Here is a 22,207-nt window from a genome sequence, read left to right on the forward strand (position 1 = left end):
GGATATGTATACTTTCGTGGTTCAGTCACTTCAGATAAAATATCTCCGCCATTGCATCATAAAGTTTTTTTTCCATGCTCTTTATGAGAAGAAAGGAAACGATCATTTCCCAGAGTGCAACAAAACGACAGACAATTTCCTTTGAAAAGCCATCTCACCTTGGTATGCAGCAGCATCTGGAAATGTTTGTCATTTTCTTCACATGGCTGCTGGAATAAATGGCCTTGAAATACAGAAGAAGTTTAGTCTTTGACAATTGAAAACAAAGCTATGAATTGATGCAATGAACAATAATGGCTGAAGGTATAATATTTTTCAGCATGTGATGAACCCTCTGTATCATCCAACCATTGAAATGGCACCTTCAGTTGCACTGGCATCTATGTTCTCAAATGGAATATTGTTCTCATTTACGTCATTCTTAACTTTGAAAAAAAATCTGTCCCTTTTGCATCTGTTTTAATCCTTCTGGCAAACAACATCTCGTCTATCAGCTCGTTTCCATTCCAGAATCAGGCTTAAACCATGAGAAGACTCGTTAACTTCAGAGTAGATTTTTCTAATTGTGAAGAGATTTGTTGGATTGTAATAAAAGAACTGTTTTTTCATTGTCCTTTTCCATCTCATCAATTCTGGAAGCAGTGGAATCACTCGAATAGTTTATAGCATTTAAGTTCATGACGGCAGATATTATTATGGACACTGAAGGCAAAATAAGTGACTCAGCAACATTATGAGTATTTCCACTTTTAACAGTCAGTTCACTTGTATGATTCAAGAAAACCCTTTTTAATTTCTGTGATGTTTCAGCAGTCATCTGTTTGAGCTTTGGCCTTCTCTCAAAATTATCTCAAAGGGGTTTGATGTAATCCAAGGGATTATCTTCCCTTGGTTGCTATATGTTGTTTCCGCTTACTTGGCCTTTGCACTTTCGTGTGAAAACGTATTCCAACAAATCCAACACATGATCAATGCTAGAGAAACTTGTACCTTGATGAAGGGCTCAAGCCTGAAATGTTGATTATGCATTTTTGCTCCATAAGTACACTGTTTGACCTGCTGAGTTTCTTCAGCACTGTTTTTACTTCAACTACAATGTCTACAGACTTTGTGTTTTACTTTTGAACGCTTTGAAACCATTGTTAATTTTCCAATTTATCTAAATCTTTCTCAGCTGTCTCCAAATGCCTCCAACATTATAAATCTCACGTGGCTTGGCAGCTATGCACCAAAGCTGAGCAGCAAGACACTCTCCCAAAAAATGCTTACTCAATTCAGTTTATTCTCCCTCTTATACACGTTGGGCTCCCTTAAAGGATTTTAGTCTCTGCCTCATTAAATATGATGTGGGTCCTGGGGGGTGGAGAGGGGGTTGGGGGAGGAAAGTATGTGGCCCCCATTGATAATGGTTGGTGTGGACTATGCACAGTTTCAACAACTGTCAAATTAGCCAGGCTGAATGTCCATGGTTAATCTGCCTTTTTCTAAATGAAGATTTACGTTATTTTATAGTGTCCTTTGGAATTGATATAAAGAATTTGCTCTCCATTGAATTTAACTAGCCTGCAATTATTTATTCCCTTCATTTTTTTAAGCATTGATGCAATGTTAGCAGTACTCAGTTTTGTATCACTTCTGTAGACAGGGTTCTGGAAAAAAAAAGAAAAACAAGTGAAGTGTTGATGGTGAAAGTCTGAAATAAACAAATACTGGAGACATTCAGTAGCTCAGACATTTTTGAAGAGAAGTTGTTAATGCTTTAGGTTGAGAAATTGTCTGTTGTGGTCTACTTTGATGAAATGCTTTGAAAGGCTTGCCATGGCCAGAATTAACATGTTGCCAAGTAAAGATCTGGACCCACTGCAATTCACCTATGCAGCACTATAATCGCTCCACAGCAGATGCAATATTACTGGCTCTCCACCCAGCTCTGGATCACCTTGAAAACAGCAATTCATACATACGGCTGCTCTTCATAGACTACAGCTCAGCTTTCAACACCACTATTCCCTTAGTGCTGGTCAAGATGCTACAAACTCTCAGCCTCTGTACCCCTCTCTGCATCTGGATCCTTGACTTCCTCATCCAAAGACCACAGTCAGTATGAATTGGAAACATCGTAGTCTCCTCACTGATTATCAACATAGGCATACCCCAAGGATGTGTGCTTAGCCCACTGCTCTACTCATTATACACCCATGACACTGTGGCCAGGTGCAATTTCAATGCTATCTGTGTCCCTTCCGGTTCCTGTGCTCCCTTCCTGATGGTAGCTGTGAGAAAAGGGCATGGCCTGGGTGGTGATGGTAGAAGTTGCTTTCTTGAGACACCACCTTCTAAAGATATCTTGGTGGGGTGAAGACTGATGCCCATGATGATGCTGGCTGAGTTTACAACCCAATGTAGCCTGGCCTGTCCTGTGCATTGGCGCCTCAATGCCAGACAGTGATGCAACCAGTCAGTTTGCCTGTAGAAAATCGCAAGTGTCTTAAGTAATGTACAAATTTGCCTCAACCCTCTAATGAAATATAGATGCTGGCATGCTGCCTTCATGATCGGATCAACATAATGCCCTCAGAGTGGTCTTCATAGATGTTGAAACCAAGAATTTGAAATTTTTTTCCCCTCTTCTGCTGACCTAAGTACTAATTTATGTTCTCCTGGTTTCCCATTCCTGAAGTCAACAATCATTTTTTTTAGTTTTGCTGATGTTGAGTGCAAGGTTGTTGTGACATCACTCAACCACCTGATCTATCTCACTCCTGTGCACTTCCTCATTGCCATCTGTGATTCTGCTGACAATCGTGATGTAGATAGCTTTTGAATTGTGCCTAGTCACACAGTCATGGGTGTTGAGTTGTGGGCTAAGGACGCATCTTTTAAGTGCACCTGTCTTAATTGACAGTGAGGAGAGGTTATCGATCTTCACTGACTGTAGTCCTCCAATGAGGAGGACAAGGATCCAGTTGCAGAGAGAGGTACATACAGAGGCCCAAGTTTTGAAGCTTGCTGACCAGATGATCCAGGGCTGTTTGGAGAGCCAGTGAGATTGTATCTGCTGTGGAAAAATTGTGATGATGGGCAAATTGCAGTGGGTCCAGGTCTTTGCTCATCTACGGGTTGATTCTGGCCATGAGCAACCTCTCAAAGCATTTCACCACAGTAGATGTGAGTGCTATGGCGATAAGTCATTGAGGTAGCTCACTGCTATTCTTGGGCACTGACATATTGCCTTTTTGAAGCCAGTAGGAACCTCTGACTACAACAACAAGAGAGTGAAAATGTCCGTGAACACTCCAGCTAATTGGTTGGCACAAATTTTAGTGCCTTGCCAGGTATGCCATCAGGGCCTCTGAGGGTTCACCCACTTGAAAGATTTTCTTTTGATGGCCTGTGCAACTGCAGGGATTTTCACTGGTACAGTAGAATTAACTTTTTCAAAGCAAGCTTTAAAGGTGTTCACGGGGAGTGAACCATTTATGATGTTAGGTTTCATCTTGTATGATATAATGGTCTGCAAGCCCTGCTCTAACGGTGTGTATCTGATTATGTTTCTAACTTCACCTGGAAATTGCTTCTTTGCTGTTAAGATTGCCTTGTGTGACTTTCCTATATAGAGATTTAGATAATCAGTGTAAAATGGCATCAATGTAGCCTTCAGCAGGCTGCAAATTCTTTGGTTGATCTATGAGTTTTAATTGGGGCACTTGCAATCTCTCTTCAATGTAGTCAGTCTTGCAGATGCTCCTCTGCCTCCCTTGACCATATTTTTACTGACTTCACCATTGGCGCTGTCACCTTGTGTCTCTGTACATCGGGACTACACGTACAGCCAGGTTATCACATTTGCCAAGGCGTGGGATGATACAGTAGACATCGTGATGATAGTTTAATACTGGTCAAGTATATTGGCTCCTCTGGTTGTGCAGGTAACATGTTGCTGTTTAAATTGTAAAGCTTGCTTCTTTTTCACTGGAAGTGAGCTTTGAAGAAATTGTAAAATGCCATTGGAGCAGGTGATCTAAGAAGACAGTGAAATTAAATTTTCTATGACACCTTTAAATTGTAAGTATAGAGAGCTGAACAGATGGTAAAAGAAAGATCCGGGCATTTGAAGTGTAAAGTTTAAGTATTTTAAAAGCTAGGTCTGGGATTACACTATAACAGCATGTACACAGGCTACTTTTCATCGACAACAGCTCAGCTTTCACAGCGTCATTCCCTCAATGCTCAATTAACAAGTTCCAAAACCTGGGCCTCTGCTCTCCCCCACCCCCCTTTTGCAACTGGATCATTGACTTCCCCATCGGACACATCTCATTGACGACCAATGCAGGTGCACCTGAAGGATGTGTGCTAAGTTCATTGCTCTGCTTGCCAAGCACTATTCAAATGCTATTTACAAATCTGTCTATGACATAATGGTCATTGACATAATCACAGACAGCCATGAAGTGTTCAGGAGGGAGATGGATCAGTTAGTAAAGTAGTGCCACAACAACAGCCTTGCACTCAAGTTAGCAAAGCCAAAGAGTTGATTGTGGCCTTCAGGAAGGGAAAATCAGGAAAACACAAGCCAGTCTTGATCAAGGGGTCAGCAGGGTAAAGAGCTTCAAGTTCCTGGGCCTCCATGTTGAAGCAATCCGGAAGAAGGCTTGCTAGCAGCTATACTTTGTGAGGTGTGCGAGAAGATTTGGTATGTCAACAAAGACTAGCATGAAGAGAATTCTGACTGGTTGCAAAGCTTAAAAAAAACTAGTGTGTGAACTCAGCCAGCGCCATTACCACATCAGTCTGCATTTCATCGAGGCAGTGCTTAAGCAGCCTCTTTACTCAAACACCCTCACCTCCCAGGATATGCCCTCCTCACATTGAGGAGGTGGTATAGGAAGATTAACACCCCCAGGGGCACATGGACAGCTTCTTCCCTTCTACCATCAATTTCTGAATTGACAATGAACCAGACATCACTTTCTCTTAATTTTGCACTATTTTATTTATTTTAAATATAATTTTATATTAATATTTGCACTGTCATGCCATAAAGCAACAAATTTTGTGACATGTTCACGACAATAAATTCTGATCCTGATAATTATTAATTCAAATCTGAAGGTGAAAATTATTAAGCATTAAAAGCAAAGATGCAGTTTTTGTCCATGGAGAATACCTCTAAAATGCTGAATCATTGTAATTTTTTAATTGAATAGAATTTAGGACATTAAGAGATTGGAGCAGAGCTGAGGCCATGGAGTTCTGATCAGCTGCAATTTAACAGAGTCAAGTGTATAAAGGTCTACATCCATCCTCATGTTTTTTGTACAAAACCATTTAGTGGGCATTTTGAGTGGTTTAAAAGTTGGACTTTGGAATAGCATTTTGTATTTAGCAGTCAATTGAAATCATTTCGATATGAATGCTTGAAAGTTCACAATGGATAAAGCTGTTATCCATTCTGGACCTGTGAAATTTCATTTCCAGATTCCTATTACCACCAGATGGCAGGCAGATTCCTTGATTTAAAGGTTTCATAAAAATGGGTTGTCAAAGACCCTATGATATATCTGCATTTAATAATACCTCGGTTTATGAATATTTGCTTTACACAAATTTGTTTTTTATGAAGAAACCTATGTTCGCTTTTATGAAAAAATGTGGTGAAAGCAGCGAACTGTTATAGAGGTTGCGTGTACCCCTAGCAGTTCCTTCCCTGGGAACTATGATGAGATGTCAATAGATGACCCTCTTCCTCTCTCATCTACATCCCGGTCTCCTGTACCTCCCACCACCACAACCTTCGAAGACTCAGCCTAACTATACTGTACAGGTACATGATCCTTTATCTGGACATCTAAAATCTGGAAAGCTCCAAAATCTGGTAAGTGGGAAGAGAGGCGGCGCTTGGGGGAGGTGGCCGGGTGCTGGAAGTGGGTGGGGATGGATACGGCAGCACATTCGAACACACTGTCTCCCAAGGGTTCTAGATAAAGAATCATGTACCTGTAAATACATTATTTCTGCTTTATAGGCTGAGTATTTATCATATCATTCCTGCTTTTAATAAATGTTAGTGTTAGGTTTTGTTGTTTGGTAGGTTATTTTTTGGGTCTGGGAACGCTCAAAAATGATCCCATAGAAATCACTGGCCATCACTTCTTCGCTTTACGCCATTTTTGCTTACAAAAGGTTCCATAGAAATGCTCTAGTTTTGAAAAATGGGTTATCCCTGTACAGGTATTGGATGTGCAAATGAAGCTCTAGCTCCTTTCTCACTACCAACTCTCCTAGGAAGTGGGAAAAATTGCAGGGCAAGCTGAACCCGGAGCCTTTCATACTGCACCATTATTTGCAGGTAATTTGGCAACTTGGGATTTTAAGGGGGTCCTACCTCTAGGGGTGACATTGTGAGTGACTTATTACGTGTGGTGCTCTGACAGTTCAGCTGACTGCACAGTGACATTTCACCCCTGTTGGACTGTGGGCAGGGGTGCTGAGCTGGGGTGGGGGGGGGGATTGCTGTGCAGTGGTTTGATGTGCACATACAGCAGCATCTTAATCAGCGTGTCAGTTAGGTGGAGGGGTGGACTGGGAGCTCAGCCAGAAAGGCAGCCAGCGTCAGCTCCTCTGAGCCAACAGCCGAGCGGGGCAGAAGGCTGGACACGAAATAAATGATCAGTGTTAAGAGGGCTCTGGCCAGAGCAGCGGTGGTGCTTTGGGTCCATCAGGGCGGACCAGCCACTCCCTACCCCCAATTTCTTACAAGTGAGACACCACTGGTGCCCAGGAGCACCTTGGCCGAGCAGCTCCGGGCATCATGCACACCTTTGGGTGTGCCCTGATGTGAGCTTCAGCAGAGCACTGAAGAGGCATGGGTAGAGGCAGCTGATGCCTGCAACGCACTCCAAGTTGAATGGCATCTCTTTCAGGGCGCAAACAAAGTGCGTGTTTGTTTTGGGGAGGCATTTTTGTCACAGGACTCTGGACTTGGAGGATATGTGGCTGCTTCGGTGAGGGCTTCTGGGGATCAGAGACCTATTTCACATGGGATGGAGGCAAGCATGTCCAAACTGGAATCACTCCCCCACCCCATCCAAGCAGTCACATCCAACCTTTTATTCTGGGAAAATTACCGGTGTTTTTAATCACACCTATTCCGAATATGAATTCAAGCATGACAGGTTTGGGAGGCATTGTGGTCGAATTCCACAGGCTGTATCTTACCATGAAGTCTAATCAACTTGCCGCTCGCACTGTGCATTCTCAGTTTTAGAGAACTAAGTGGAGTCTTTCCCATTTGTAACTTTGAGCAATATCTGAAGCTGTATTCCAGAGGGATTGCAGTATTCCAGAGGGTTCAAGATTAACACCTCCCAGTGATTGTTTTGTACTTTAAAAAGAGAAGTGTTTCCTGGAACTGTACTCACAATTTTTACTTTACACATTGGCAAAAACATTCTATGTATCAGCAATAAAAATTTGGTAGGAATAAGGTTATGTAAGCAGGGCTGTCAGAGTGCAGCTGACCACGCTGTGACTGGCACAGCCACTAATGTCACTAATTGTACCTGGTTGTCGTTTCACACCACCCAGAAGGCGATTGGTCAGTTAACTTGGCTGGGTTCTGATATACATGCTCCCTCTGTGTACTTAGAGCCTGATTATGTCCTTTCACATTGCGTGATCACTGGGGTAGGAATGGGAGTGAAAACTACTGAAACGGATAAGGCAAATGGGAACAACTAAAGGAAAAATGTAAACAATGGAATGGGGTCTGTACGGAGGTTACCTGACATTGGAAACTTCACTGTTGATGCCATTAGGTGTTAGACTAACCAAATAGAATATGATGTGCTATTCTTTACATTTGCATTTGGTTGAGTCCAAGTCCAAACATGCCCTTGTGGGGAAGGGGAATTAAAAAGACTGGTAATTGGGATTTCCAGTTGGTGTGAGATAACTAAGAAAGATGATCTTGTAGGGTTTACAACTATGGTTCTGTAAGAGGAAAATAAATGTTAATATAAAATAGCAGACTGCTCCAAGAAAAGAATGCAGTACACAAAAGTGCTGGAGAAACTCAGCTGGTCCTTCAATAGAGTTGGGAACTAAAATTTTCTTTAATGAAAACAATTAAGAAATGGGAGGAGGCCATTTGGCTCATTATGTCTGTGCTGATTGAGAAAACACAATACCATCTTCTGATGCTTGATCCTTAGCCCAGCAGATAAAGGGTCCTTGAGTTTTTTTTAACCACACAGAGTTCAAACTTCCAGCACCCACTGGATGGGAACAAAATCTTACCCTTTAATTCTTCCACCAATTGATTTAAATCTTTTTTTTTGATACCTCAGTGAAGGGAAAATGTAGAAATAAGTATGTGGTACCTATGTTTGAATTTGAACAGGAAGCTTTATGTTAAGACTGTTTGCAGGTTGCCAATGTGTGATTAATGTAAAGCCCAACAGATACCCAGTAAACAGTTGGAAATGAAAAAAAGTTAACATTTTTGATGCAAATTGTACTGAAGTGTTTTTGATGTTCATCTTTCTGAAAAGCTAAATTTTGTTTTTCACTTGTTGATTCAGATACAGTTTTCACCAACTTATAATTTTTAAATTTCAAATGAAATTTGGTCTTCTGATGCAACCCAAGTTTCCATTTCTGCTTTTCAGAGTCTGAAACCTTCACCTCACCTGTTTACTCAGCTTAGTAAAGTGCTCAAGTTAAGCAAGGTGCAAGAGGTAAGATAGTACATAGCTGTTCTACAAACTTGGTTGTTTTTCCATTTTAATTTATTATCAACATAAATTTATTCTCATCATAAATTATGCCAATTTGATTTATGCTTTTCAGGTAATTTTTGGCCTCGCCTTGTTAAATTCTTCTAGCTCAGATCTGCGAGGGTTTGGTGAGTACTTTGATTAAATTGCATATTTTCAACCTGTTTGCAAGTTAAAACCAAGTGATATGTTGTATATGCACCTGAACATGGCTGCTCTCTAGACCAACCATTCTCAATGGGGGCCACAGCATATTTAAGCAAAGCCTTGTTTTCATCTTGTGTAACATAAATATTTTTTTTAATGTAGTTGGTAGGGGAGAAGTATGGAAGAAACCAAAGCTTGATTGCTTTTCAGGGAAGGGGGCCAATAAACATTTAGCAGATTCCCAAGTGCCATAGCTTAAAAACAAAGGTTGAAAATAGATGGTCTGGACTATTGGTACTACAGCATTCCTCTTCCTTGCTTTCCTCTTAATATGTTGAACATCCACAGTTGTTAGATGTAATACGACTAGTTAATTAGCTTTGTTAAAGAGAAAAGGTAAACAGCCACTTAAAACTGGTGATTTGGACTAGTCTAATTTATCTTTACAGCACATTTTAGTTAATAGTTGGGAGCTAACTCTATTTCTAGTATTCCTTACTGCAATTTCTATTTATGAAGTCTTGTTTCTCAGTTCTTTGAGACACACTTGCACTTTGAATTTGTGGAAGCTTCAAGATAACTTAAGGATTGAAAGTTGTAGTTTTTAGTTTGCTAGTTTCTGTTTATTCAAATTGCATATATTGCCAGATTCAGTATTGTGACTTGCAGTGGAAGCAGTTTTTATTAGATTGTAAACACATTTCAGAGTAAAAGCTGAAAGCCTGTTTTCTATCAATAAATTTTGATTTGTTTTTTGCTTTTTGTTTTATTTCTGTGTATTTTATTCAACAACAAAAGGGCAGTGATACTTTACAAGAAAAACTGAACTAGGACATGATCTGCTCAACGATAATCTTTGGACGATAAAAGTTCTTGAATTATCTGCGCATGATACATTTTCTTGACCTATGAAATTGCTCTCCCACCACCACCCTCCATATGATTGGTTCTTTACTAGCTCAGAACTTTACAGGATACACGTGATATAATTATCTACCTTGATATGGTCATTTGTTTTTATTTGGGATGCCTAAAGATGTGTCAATTTGTAAATGCTTCACTTTCATTTGTCCAATCTCGTCCAGCAGCATTTGATTCACTACTGGAAGATTCAGCAAGGTTATTAGTGATTGGAACTTGCAAGGCTTAAGTTCTCCATGCAACGACCTGCTGTTATGAATGCTAGTCTCAGCTGTTGGGTGCAAATTGAATTTTGACCTTCTATCAAACATCTCTTTGCCATTTCAGCTCTCCAGTTTGTGAAACAGAAGCTTCCAGATCTTCTGCGATCATACATCGACGCAGACGTAAGTGGGAACCAAGAAGGTGGCTTTCAGGATATTGCAATAGAAGTCCTGCACCTGCTCCTGTCCCACCTTCTTTTTGGGCAAAAGGGAGCATTTGGTGTTGGACAGGAACAAATTGACGCTTTCCTTAAGACATTGCGCAGAGGTAAGTTAAGCAATCATCCTATTGTGAACAAGGGGGTGAGACAGTGCCAAGCCAGAGTGGTGAAGCAAGGATAGTGTATACAATTGCAGATAGCTGTAGGCTATTGGTGTCTTTGAACTTGCAGCTAATATGAGGGTGACTTTGATTTACGATTTGTAGGGCTTTTCTAAGAACTGAAGACTGAATCTGTGGAATAATTCTTGAAATTTATCATGAAACTGTTAGGTTTTTTTCATTTTGGGATTACCGATGAGGCTGTTATTTCATCAGTATTTTTCTCTGAACTGTTGTATTCGAAATAGGGAAGGTGCTCACCTGTACATTCAAAGTTCAAATACCATTGTGGAAAAATGCCATGTGCCAAAAAATAGTATTGAAATAATTTGGAACTGATGAACCTCTAAACAGACTCAGAAAATGTTTTAAATTCATTTATGGGGAATAGAGGACAATTTGTTCCCAGATACATCTGATTTATATTGGTTACAAGTTTGACCATGTATACTTACAAATACAACTCCGATTATCCAAAATGGTCGGGACTGGACCTATTTCGGACGGCTGAATTTTTTGGATAACTGGTAACTTTTTTAAAAGCCCAGTAGCAACAGAAAATCACTTTTATCAGTGTTTAAACTACAACAAACAGCAAGGGAAGGCTTTTTAAGCATCACAAAAAAAATGCTGGCCATCGCTAATCCCTGACACGTCCCCAACGTTGCTGCTATTCGAGACCTCCTCAACGCTGTCGCTGATCCCTGGGGATGCTTCCTGGGCCAGTGGAACACTCACTGGTGAGTCGGTGGGTTCCTGTCTCCCCATGGGCTCATTGCGGCTTCACTTTCTGGTTCTTGATATTGGAGTCTTCCCAACTGTCGCCGATTATTACCAACACCTCCCTGCTGAGATCCCTGCTTCTGCCTGGGAGGCCATTCTCCTTGATGATGCCAGGACAAGAGATTTTTCTGTCAGCTTGTGGCTGAGAGACAGTGGCACGCAGTTTGAGAGGAAGAATTGGAGTTAAAAGTCGGTATGGGTAGGTAAAGAAGAAATGGAAAGAGAAGAGAGGGAGTTTCCTGAAATGAGGAAAATCATTTAATTTCATGTTTGGTGAATTTTTTTCAACTTGTGAGGTCAGTTCAGCTCCGAAAATATTTCTGATAACTGAGGATTTGGGATTGTTTTGGATATCCTATCCTCACTTACGCTAAAATTTTTGGAGACGAACAGATGTCATTTCCAGGTCCAAAAAAAATTTGGAAAAATGAGGATTTTGGATAATCGGAGTTGTTCTGTACTTCAATTTGAAGATGCACATTCTATATACTTTCATGTTGAAACTATAATAAAATCATTAAGTTTTACAGCACAGTAGACCTTTCAGTCAAACTTTCCATATTGGCCAAATTGTTTACTGTAGCTAGTTCCATTTGCCTGTGTGTGCCTCATAGCCCTCTAAACCTTTCCCATCAATGTTCCTGTCTAAATAAATGTATTTTATACATTGTAATTTTACTTGCCACTATCGCTTCCTCTGGTATCTCGTTCCATATTTCTGTCATCCCTTGTGTGACCATATTACTGTGAGACATTTCCCCCATGTGCCCAAAATGGGTGAAATTTTAATGGGAGAGCGTTCAATTCATTACATTTAAAAAAAATTCTGTGATGTAGTTATGCCCCCTCACATTTTAGATAAGTATGGAGAGACAAGAGCACAGATCACAGAAAAGAAGTAATTGAGCAGTTTATAACAGTGACTTGAGACTGAACATTGGGCTTAAAGGCAAAGAAATACTGTAATTGTTAAAGAAATGTTCAGTGCTTGCTGGGAATTATTTTTAAATATATTTTCGGATGATTACATAATTCTTTTGAGAAATTTCATTAATCAAGTTGGTTTCTTTAGCAGTTGATGCTTTCATGTTATTGCTGTTTTGATACATTATCTTTCTATGCTAGATTTTCCGCAAGAGCGTTGTCCTGTGGTGCTTGCACCACTGCTATATCCTGAAAAACGGGACATTCTGATGGATAGGATTCTGTCTGATTCGGGAGGGATAGTGAAAACAATGATGGACAGCTCACTAGCAGATTTTATGCAGGAAGTAGGCTACGGCTTCTGTACAAGGTATGTCTAAATATTCCAGGACTGTCTTTCATATATCCTGAAAAACGGGACATTCTGATGGATAGGATTCTGTCTGATTCGGGAGGGATAGTGAAAACAACGATAGACAGCTCACTAGCAGATTTTATGCAAGGAGTAGGCTACGGCTTCTGTACAAGGTATGTCTAAATATTGCAGAACTGTCTTTCATGGGGTTAATTAAAGGGGAAATTGATAGGTATCTAATTAGTCAGGGTATCATGGGATATGGGGACAAGGCCGGAACTTGGAACTAGATGCGAGAAAAATTTAGCTTGGAGATTTCACGGAGCAGTCTTTATGGGCCAAATGGCCATCATTCTGCAATAGGTCAGCAAGTTCTGCTCAGAAGCTGTAGAAATACTTCCTTATCAGTTTGTTCTTTTAATTCCCACTGTCCTCATTTGGAATGTTATTTTGCTGTAGTTCCTCAAATGTACGCCAGAGTTGTTGGCTAATGATGTGAGGTAGATTAACACCGGTGAAGTGTTTATTTAAAAAAAAAAGAAAAGTAATCTGTTTTTCTTCATAAATATTGCTGTACAGCTTAGTTACTTGAAATGTTTTTGGTGTCAAGTGAAAAGGTGGTAATTTTATTTAATAGCAAATGGGTACTACACACGAATAAACAGATTGTAACTGGGTTTCTTTGAACACAATGCTAGGGTCAGGCTGCAGTTATGCTGCTTACCATCACAAATCTGTAATCTCAAAAAAGTAGGTCTTTGGGAAATTAATGAAGCCATTTTCATCACAGTAGAGACCGCTGAATCAATATGGATCAGATGGGGTTTATTACACAAAATAAAGACGAATGATAATATAGTGAGATTTTAAAGTTTGATAAATGTAGCTCAAAACAGTAGATGTAAAAAAAGCATTTGATAAATTAGAATGGAACTTTTTATTTAAGATGTTTATATAAATTTGGATTTCTTGAGATATTTATAAAGGGAATAAAGACATTGTATAATGAACCAAAGGCAAAAGTAGTAGGAAATGGTCAAATGTCGAGCTTAATTAGATTAGAAAGGTCTTCTAGGTAGGGTTGCCTGCTTTCATCATTTTTATTTGCATTGGCAATAGAACCGTTAGCTGAAATGGAAATTATTGATTTTGTGATCGGAGATAAAGTTCATAAAATTAGTCCTTTTGCAGATGTTATAGTATATTTAATTAAACCAGGAATTTCATTGAATAGATTAAATGAAAGATTAATAGAATATGAATTAGCCAATTATACACAATGTAAAAAGTTAACAAAATTTAAATGGAAAAATGAAGCAGTTAAATATTTGGGGATAATAGTAAGTAAACAATTGAATAATTTGTATAAATTAAATTATTTACCACTTTTAAAAAGATTAGAGGATGATTTTAAAAATGGGGGAAATTACCAATAAAGTTCATAGAATGTGTGAAGTGTTAAAATGAATATTTTTTCTAGAATTCAATATTTATTTCAAACCTTACCAAATCAGGTGCCTGAAATGTTTTTTTAGACGATTAAATAAAAGTATTAGAGAATTTTTATAGAGAGGAAAATCAGCAAGGATAAGTATAGAAAAGTTAACATGGAAAAAAGATCAAGGAGATTTGAGATTACCAAATTTAAAAAAATTATTATAAGGCAGCTCAGTTGAGATTTTTGTCTTCATATCAAAGAGGGGAAAATAAGTACTGTGGGTATATCTTTCTTTGGCTTGGCTTCGCGGACGAAGATTTATGGAGGGGGTAAAAAGTCCACGTCAGCTGCAGGCTCGTTTGTGGCTGACAAGTCCGATGCGGGACAGGCAGACACGATTGCAGCGGTTGCAAGGGAAAATTGGTTGGTTGGGGTTGGGTGTTGGGTTTTTCCTCCTTTGCCTTTTGTCAGTGAGGTGGGCTCTGCGGTCTTCTTCAAAGGAGGTTGCTGCCCGCCAAACTGTGAGGCGCCAAGATGCACGGTTTGAGGCGTTATCAGCCCACTGGCGGTGGTCAATGTGGCAGGCACCAAGAGATTTCTTTAGGCAGTCCTTGTACCTTTACTTTGGTGCACCTCTGTCACGGTGGCCAGTGGAGAGCTCGCCATATAACACGATCTTGGGAAGGCGATGGTCCTCCATTCTGGAGACGTGACCCATCCAGCGCAGCTGGATCTTCAGCAGCGTGGACTCGATGCTGTCGACCTCTGCCATCTCGAGTACTTCGACGTTAGGGGTGTAAGCGCTCCAATGGATGTTGAGGATGGAGCGGAGACAACGCTGGTGGAAGCGTTCTAGGAGCCGTAGGTGGTGCCGGTAGAGGACCCATGATTCGGAGCCGAACAGGAGTGTGGGTATGACAACGGCTCTGTATACGCTTATCTTTGTGAGGTTTTTCAGTTGGTTGTTTTTCCAGACTCTTTTGTGTAGTCTTCCAAAGGCGCTATTTGCCTTGGCGAGTCTGTTGTCTATCTCATTGTCGATCCTTGCATCTGATGAAATGGTGCAGCCGAGATAGGTAAACTGGTTGACCGTTTTGAGTTTTGTGTGCCCGATGGAGATGTGGGGCGGCTGATGGAGGACCTCAGTTTTCTTCAGGCTGACTTCCAGGCCAAACATTTTGGCAGTTTCCGCAAAGCAGGACGTCAAGCGCTGAAGAGCTGGCTCTGAATGGGCAACTAAAGCGGCATCATCTGCAAAGAGTAGTTCACGGACAAGTTTCTCTTGTGTCTTGGTGTGAGCTTGCAGGCGCCTCAGATTGAAGAGACTGCCATCCGTGCGGTACCGGATGTAAACAGCGTCTTCATTGTTGGTATATACTGTGGGTATATATTGAGTTAAATAATATAGGTGTAGAAAGTCCAGAGCAAATACTATATAAATTGAATGATGACATTTTAAAAGGGAGAAAAGAAAAACCAATTTAAAACGCCTGTTTTGAATATGGAATAGGATACATGTAGAAAGAGGAATAAGAAATTCAGTGGGCTCATTTGACTTTAAGACAAAATCATCATCTTCCATTTACAATGAATAATTGTTTATTTGACATTTGGTATGAAAAGTTTATACAGAAAATTCAAGATTATTTCTGGTTCAATTTTCATGACATTTGATCAATTAAAGGAGAAATATGGGATATTGCAAAACACAATATTTGTATATTATCAATTAAGATCCTATTTGAAGAAAAAAATAGGAATAGAATTGAGACCTCCGGAACACAATCAATTTGAAGATGTTATAACAAATACTTTTAATATCTGAAAACTGAGGTCCTCCATCAGCCAGCTCCCCACAATGACTACCAGCCCCCCAACATCTCCATCGGGCACACAAAACTCAAAACGGTCAACCAGTTTACCTATCTCGGCTGCACCATTTCATCGGATGCAAGGATCGACAACGAGATAGACAACAGACTCGCCAAGGCAAATAGCGCCTTTGGAAGACTACACAAAAGAGTCTGGAGAAACAACCAACTGAAAAACCTCAAAGATTAGCGTATACAGAGCCGTTGCCAAACCCACACTCCTGTTCGGCTCCGAATCATGGGTCCTCTACCGGTATCACCTACGGCTCCTAGAACGCTTCCACCAGCGTTGTCTCCGCTCCATCCTCAACATTCATTGGAGCGACTTCATCCCTAACATCGAAGTACTCAAGATGGCAGAAGCTGACAACATCGAATCCACGCTGCTGAAGATCCAACTGCGCTGGTAGGTCACGTCTCCAGAATGGAGGACCATCGCCTTCCCAAGATCGTGTTATATGGCGAGGTCTCCACTGGCCACCGTGACAGGTGCACCAAAGAAGAGGTACAAGGACTGCCTAAAGAAATCTCCTGGTGTCTGCCACATTGACCACTGCCAGTGGGCTGATATCGCCTCAAACCGTGCATCTTGGCGCCTCACAGTTCAGCGGGCAGCAACCTCCTTTGAAGAAGACCGCAGAGCCCACCTCACTGGCAAAAGACAAAGGAGGAAAGACCCAACACCCAACCCCAACCAACCAATTTTCCCCTGCAACCGCTGCAACCGTGTCTGCCTATCCCGCATCGGACTTGTCAGCCACGAACGAGCCTGCAGCTGACGTGGACATTTACCCCTCCATAAATCTTCGTCTGCGAAGCCAAGCCAAATAGAAGATAACAAATACTTTTAATATCTGAAAGTTTATAACTACTATGTATAATAAGTTGCAAGAAACAAAGGAGAAAAAAAGATCTGTATAAAACTAAATTGAAATGGGAGCAGGACTTAAATATCCAAATTCAAGAAGAAATATGGATGAAATTATGTAGAGACAGTGTAACTCATACAATTAATGTTTGATATCAAATGGTTCAATATAATTTTTTACATCAATTGTATTATACAGCGTATAAGTTGAATAAATTTACCCAAAATTTTGTATTCATTGTTTTAGATGTTTAAAAAAAGAGGTTGGTAATGTTTTGCATTTAGTGTGTTTGTGTGAAAAGGTAAAAGATTTTTGGAAAGAATTATTAAAGGTAAAGGTTAAATTAGATTCAAGAATAATTTCGTTGGGTAATATACATGATAAAGATATAAAGTTAGGGCTAGAGTGAATTTTTTGAGTTTAGCTACAGCAGCAGCGAGAAAGTGTGTAGCTAAATTGTGTAAAATGGAAGAATGATTTAATGAAATAAAACATTGTTTCCCATTAGAAAAAATTACTTAAAGTCGGAGAAATAAATGGCCAGATTATTATTTGGATGGGGAGAAAATTAAAACCTCAGAAGTACAAAGGGACTTGGGGGGTCCTCATGCAGGATAACCTGAAAGTTGACCACCAGGTTGGATTAGTGATAAAGAAGGCGAATGCTGTGTTGGCATTCGTTTCAAAGGGGTTTGTGGACAAGAATAAAGAGCTGTTGATGAGACTCTATGGGGCACTGGTGAGACCTCATTTGGTTATTGCAAGGTTGGAGAGGATACAGAGGAGGTTTACCAAAATGATTCCAGGAATAAGAAGGATAACGTATGACGAACGCTTAGCGGCTCTTGGACTCTATTCATTAGAATATAGAAGAATGAGAAGGGATTTCATAGAAACATTTTGAATAATGAATGGATTGGACAGAGTAGATGTAAATAAGATGTTTCCCCTGTTGGGTGATTCCAGGACAAGAGGATTAGAATTAAAAAGTACCAATTTACCACAGAGATGAGAAGAAATGTCTTTAGCCAGAGGGTAATGGATTTGTGGAGGTAGGATCTTCAGAGGAATTTAAAGGGGAAATTGATAGGTATCTAATTAGTCAGGGTATCATGGGATATAGGGACAAGGCCGGAACTTGGACTAGATGCGAGAACAGTTTAGCTTGGAGATTTCACGGAGCAGTCTTGATGGGCCAAATGGCTTCCTGTTCCTTTTTCTTGTGATCTTGTGAGAGATGATTATGAGAAATTTTGTCAAATTTGGGAGCCTTTTGAGATTTATGGATTATAGATTAATCCAGACCTTCTAATCCAACTCCCTCCCTGAAAATATGGTATTAACAACAAGAAATATCTTATGGTATTATAATTGTAATTATAAGTATTATTCTTTCTTATTTTTTATTTCTTTTTCTAGCTGTAGGGGTTAAGAAGATGGGAGGCTGGGGGAAATTGAAAGTCATTTAGTATCGTATAATGATGCAAGCTCTTTTGAAATGTATGCATGATACTAATAAATAAAATTTTGCAAAAAATAGAGAAGGCTGAACTACTGTTTTTAAAAAATTATGAACAGTTTACTGTTATTTGATGTGGTTTAAAAACTTAAAGATAATTGGAGAGCAGTGTATGAAGTTGGATGTTTTTAAACATAAGCTAATCAGAGTATAGAATGACCTGCCAGAAGCAGTGATTGAAAAATTATCCTGTAAAGGCTCTTGAAGAGGAAATGGGTAAATATTTGAGAGGTATTATGAAACATGCAAATGATGGAATGAAATAAAGAACTTTGAGTACATTCCATTGGGTTGAATGACTGATCATGTTGTAAAATTCAAATTCCAGTGTTTATTTTATCATTTGTATAAAGATTTTGTGTTTGTATCAAGCATTTTAACACTCTGAAATGATCAAATGTCCAACATAAGCAAATTTTGAAACTTTCCTGGGGGTGGGGGAATAAATCTTGCTAAGAATGGAAAGAGAATACCTGCACACGTTTTTACTAGTGTTATAATTAACTTTTTGTTTACTTTTGTCGCTCTCAACGTGGAACCATTTGCAAATCCCAAGTGGTACAGTTGCTCCACAGAAAGTAGACTATTAGAAATAATGTTGCAAATTTATGTCTGGCTGCACTCTACCATGATGTTTGTAATTGTTGCGTACGTGTAATTGTGTAATTTGCCTATGTTGTTTAGGATGGATTTAAACCATTTGTTTTTCTTCATAAGCTCTGATCATCTATTTTAGATTAATTCTGTGAAAGTCATTACAAAAATGGTCAGAGATAGTAATTAGTCTGGAGTAGTATTTCTCAACCTGTGGTCTATGATTGGTGGGTTTGTTATGGGTGGTCTATGGCGAATTGGAGAAAACAAATTGATAAGTAAAATATAAATCAAAGTTGTAAATTTAACTACAAAAAATTCAATTGGTCTGTCTGCTCTACTGGTGACCTGTGGGCTTGTAATAGGTGGTCTATAGTAAGGGTATTTTTAAGATGGTCCGAGGGTGGAAAATGGTTGCAAGCCACTGATAAAGATAATCTCAGTGACATTGCTCAGAAATTGTAGGTCTGAGTTTATGCAGATCTAAAATCCTAAGATAAACATTACAAAGTTTGGAAATCTCTTCATATTTTCACTGCCCAACAGGTGTGTCATTGAGGATGCATGTCTTATACCTCTGTTCACTTGGGATCAATCTGAGCACCCATCTCCATTCACCCTTTCATGAGACATTATTCCATAAGAGTTCAATTTTTAAATTTGAGATACAGTACGGAAACAGTCTCTTCTGGACCATGAGCCCACACGACCTAAAAACCATCTAACCAATTAACCTACTAACCCTATACATCTTTAGAATGTGATAGGAAACTAGAGCACCTGGAGGAAATCCATGCAGGGTATGGGGAGAGAATCCTAATCACTGTCATTGTAATAGTGTTGTGCGAACCACTGCGATCTGTGCCACCCTGTTCAGTGTTAAAGTAAAACTATATTGAGATCTTGATTGTCAGTTATAGTCCTTGCAATGTCTTTTTACTGTAGGTTGTAGGGATTGTTTTTGAACTGAATATTTTGTAACTTGGCATGGTTGTGATGTTGCTGTGTAAACTACTTAAATTTGTGCTCTGGCTGCAAAAGTATATCAGTTGAATAGCTTGATCATGATCAGTTGGAGAATGCCAAAGCCTTTGTCCTGGGAAAGATTGGGATTTAAAATAATTATTTTCCAGAGAAGGAAACATCATTATTCTATACAAGCTGGATTTAGTGTTAGTGTTAACGGTTTCATCCTAATGGGCATTACACCTTTGCATTAAAGTTGTTATTCAAAAGAGCTCTTACTCAATACTTAGAAAAAGAAAGTTGAATTTAGGAAAATTTCACGACTTGAATTTTTTTTTACAGCGCTGAAGAATGCCGTCAAATCATTTTACAGTTTGGGGTTCGGGAAGTGACGGCTTCTCAGGTTGCAAGGGTATTGGGAATGATGGCTCGGACACATTCTAGCCTGACGGATGGTATTCCTTTACAAGTAAGCATAATTCCATAAAATAAGGACATACATGCATTAAAAAATTGTGCCATTGAACTCATGAAATACAATTTCAGTGTGTTGTGGCTTTCACTTCAGCTTGTGCTGCTCTTCCATTGCTGTGTACAGTGCTTTTACCTGAGTTTTGTAATTAAGCTGGCTAATTTCTCAGCTGGGAGCAATTTCACCAAAATGTGCCATGGAACATGTTCAGACTAGAACATGAAATTTATTGCTTTTTCATGCTCATTTCTGAGTAAACATACCTACAATTACTGCTTCTTTTGATAATGTATTTTGTAATAGTATTCATTCAAGTTGTCACTGACTTGGATCCTAATTTTGAAAATATCCTTTCAACTCCTACGGAAGCTATTTGAGGCAAATCTTCTCTAAACAGTAGGATTTATTCAACTGGGCAGAATGAGACTGTTGAAGTGAGGTGCAAGTGAATCAAACTTTCTCGTGGTTTCTGGCACCTAGTCTTTTGGAAATTGACACAGAATTAAGTTCCGTAAACCATTGATTTTGGGGGTGGGGGGAAGGTGGGAATGGCTAAAAGTTGGATAGTTGAAAAACTGCACTCATGGGTACAAAATGGAAAACCTTGGTTAATCTGATTAAATTAAATGGCCCACATTCAAGTTCACAAACTGATTTTTTTTTCCAATATTCTCAGTGGTTTTCACATACAATACAACCCTGATTATCTGAAATGGTTGGGACCGGGCCCATTTCAGATTAACAGTTTTATCATTTTTTTAAAAAACAGCCCTGTAGCAACAGCAAATCACTTGTAACAGTATTTAAACAACAACAAACAATAAATAAGGTTTTTTAAGCATTAAAATTTCTCACTCAAAAAAAAAGTGGTCACTGCCGATCACAGACACCTCCCCACCAAGGCCCCACTTGCACTGGGAGCCTGAGGTCCCTGGTCAGTTTGGCTCCAAAAAAAATTTGGTTAAATGAAGTTTTTGGATATCCTCAATTATCTGACATTTTTTTAAAAAATTAAGGAAAACAAAGGATTTTGGAGAATCAGAGTTGTACTGTAATGGCAGGATTTTTAAGTCAATTTCTAAACTTCTGAATTATGACTTATTAATCATCTTTGAATGCTTCTAAACATTACAGTACATTTCGATAATCTAATGTCCTCAGGACTTCTGTGGCAGAACAGTGGATTTTCCAGGTTACTGATGAATACCTCAACAATTTACTCTTAATGTCCTCTTTTTAAATGATATTCCTGGAAACCAGATAAGTTGAAAGGAAGTATGGGAACTGGGACCTGGGCAAGTGGAAAGGGAGTATGGGAACCAAGGTTCTGTTGAGTGGGTGGGGAGTAAACTAACTGGTGAACCAGGTACCAAACCATTAAGATTTCCCAGTAGCCGCATAGTATTACTTTGTTAGTTTTGATCTTTTATGAACTGTCTGTAATAGAATCATTGATTTCAATTTCAAAATCATGTACTTTCTCCATTCTACAGATAGTTGAATAAAAGCCTTTTATCAACTTGGGGACTTTTAGTAAATTTTGCTTGAATGGAAAATTTTTTTTAAAAACTACAACAGTTCAAAATCTAAAATAATAATAAGCTCATTGGAAATGGTCTGGCTGAATCAGAAATATTGACTCTTATTTCTCTTCCCATAGTTTAAGCTTGACCTGAGTAGTTACATTATTTTCTCTTTGTGGACAGAATTGTAACAACCCAGGTTTCTCTCCATCTGTACTGCAGGCTCACTAACATGGTTGTTCAGTTTCCCTTTGTGCATTTGTGGGGGTATAACTGAACTGAATCAGTGGAAAGCATGTTAATTTTTTCTCACATTGTTGCCAGAATAAGCAAGACTTGCGCATCCTTCACTGGTCCTGATTGATATTATCACACTTACAAGCTGATCCCATTCAATGATGGCAAACCTATTAACTTGCATATGTGCTTTGATTTTCACAGCTCAAAATGTGTCATCTTT

The 22,207-nt window shown here is 39.3% G+C and overlaps 1 protein-coding gene across 8 annotated transcripts in view; it reads left to right on the plus strand.

Moving 5' to 3' along the window:
* Nucleotides 1–22,207, plus strand: part of cnot1 (CCR4-NOT transcription complex, subunit 1) — a 325,223-nt gene that overhangs the window by 80,329 nt on the left and 222,687 nt on the right. For 7 of the 8 annotated variants that reach the window (XM_069900952.1, XM_069900955.1, XM_069900953.1 and 4 more), the window contains 5 exons: nucleotides 8,673–8,741; nucleotides 8,854–8,908; nucleotides 10,176–10,379; nucleotides 12,342–12,510; nucleotides 20,095–20,221. In XM_069900952.1, coding sequence (XP_069757053.1) covers nucleotides 8,673–8,741; nucleotides 8,854–8,908; nucleotides 10,176–10,379; nucleotides 12,342–12,510; nucleotides 20,095–20,221 — 624 coding nt within the window. Of the gene's footprint in view, nucleotides 1–8,672; nucleotides 8,742–8,853; nucleotides 8,909–10,175; nucleotides 10,380–12,341; nucleotides 12,511–12,533; nucleotides 12,669–20,094; nucleotides 20,222–22,207 lie in introns of those variants that run through there. The other variant, XM_069900959.1, reaches the window with a different exon arrangement.

Source organism: Narcine bancroftii, chromosome 10, assembly GCF_036971445.1.
Source record: "Narcine bancroftii isolate sNarBan1 chromosome 10, sNarBan1.hap1, whole genome shotgun sequence".
Lineage (NCBI taxonomy): Eukaryota > Metazoa > Chordata > Chondrichthyes > Torpediniformes > Narcinidae > Narcine > Narcine bancroftii.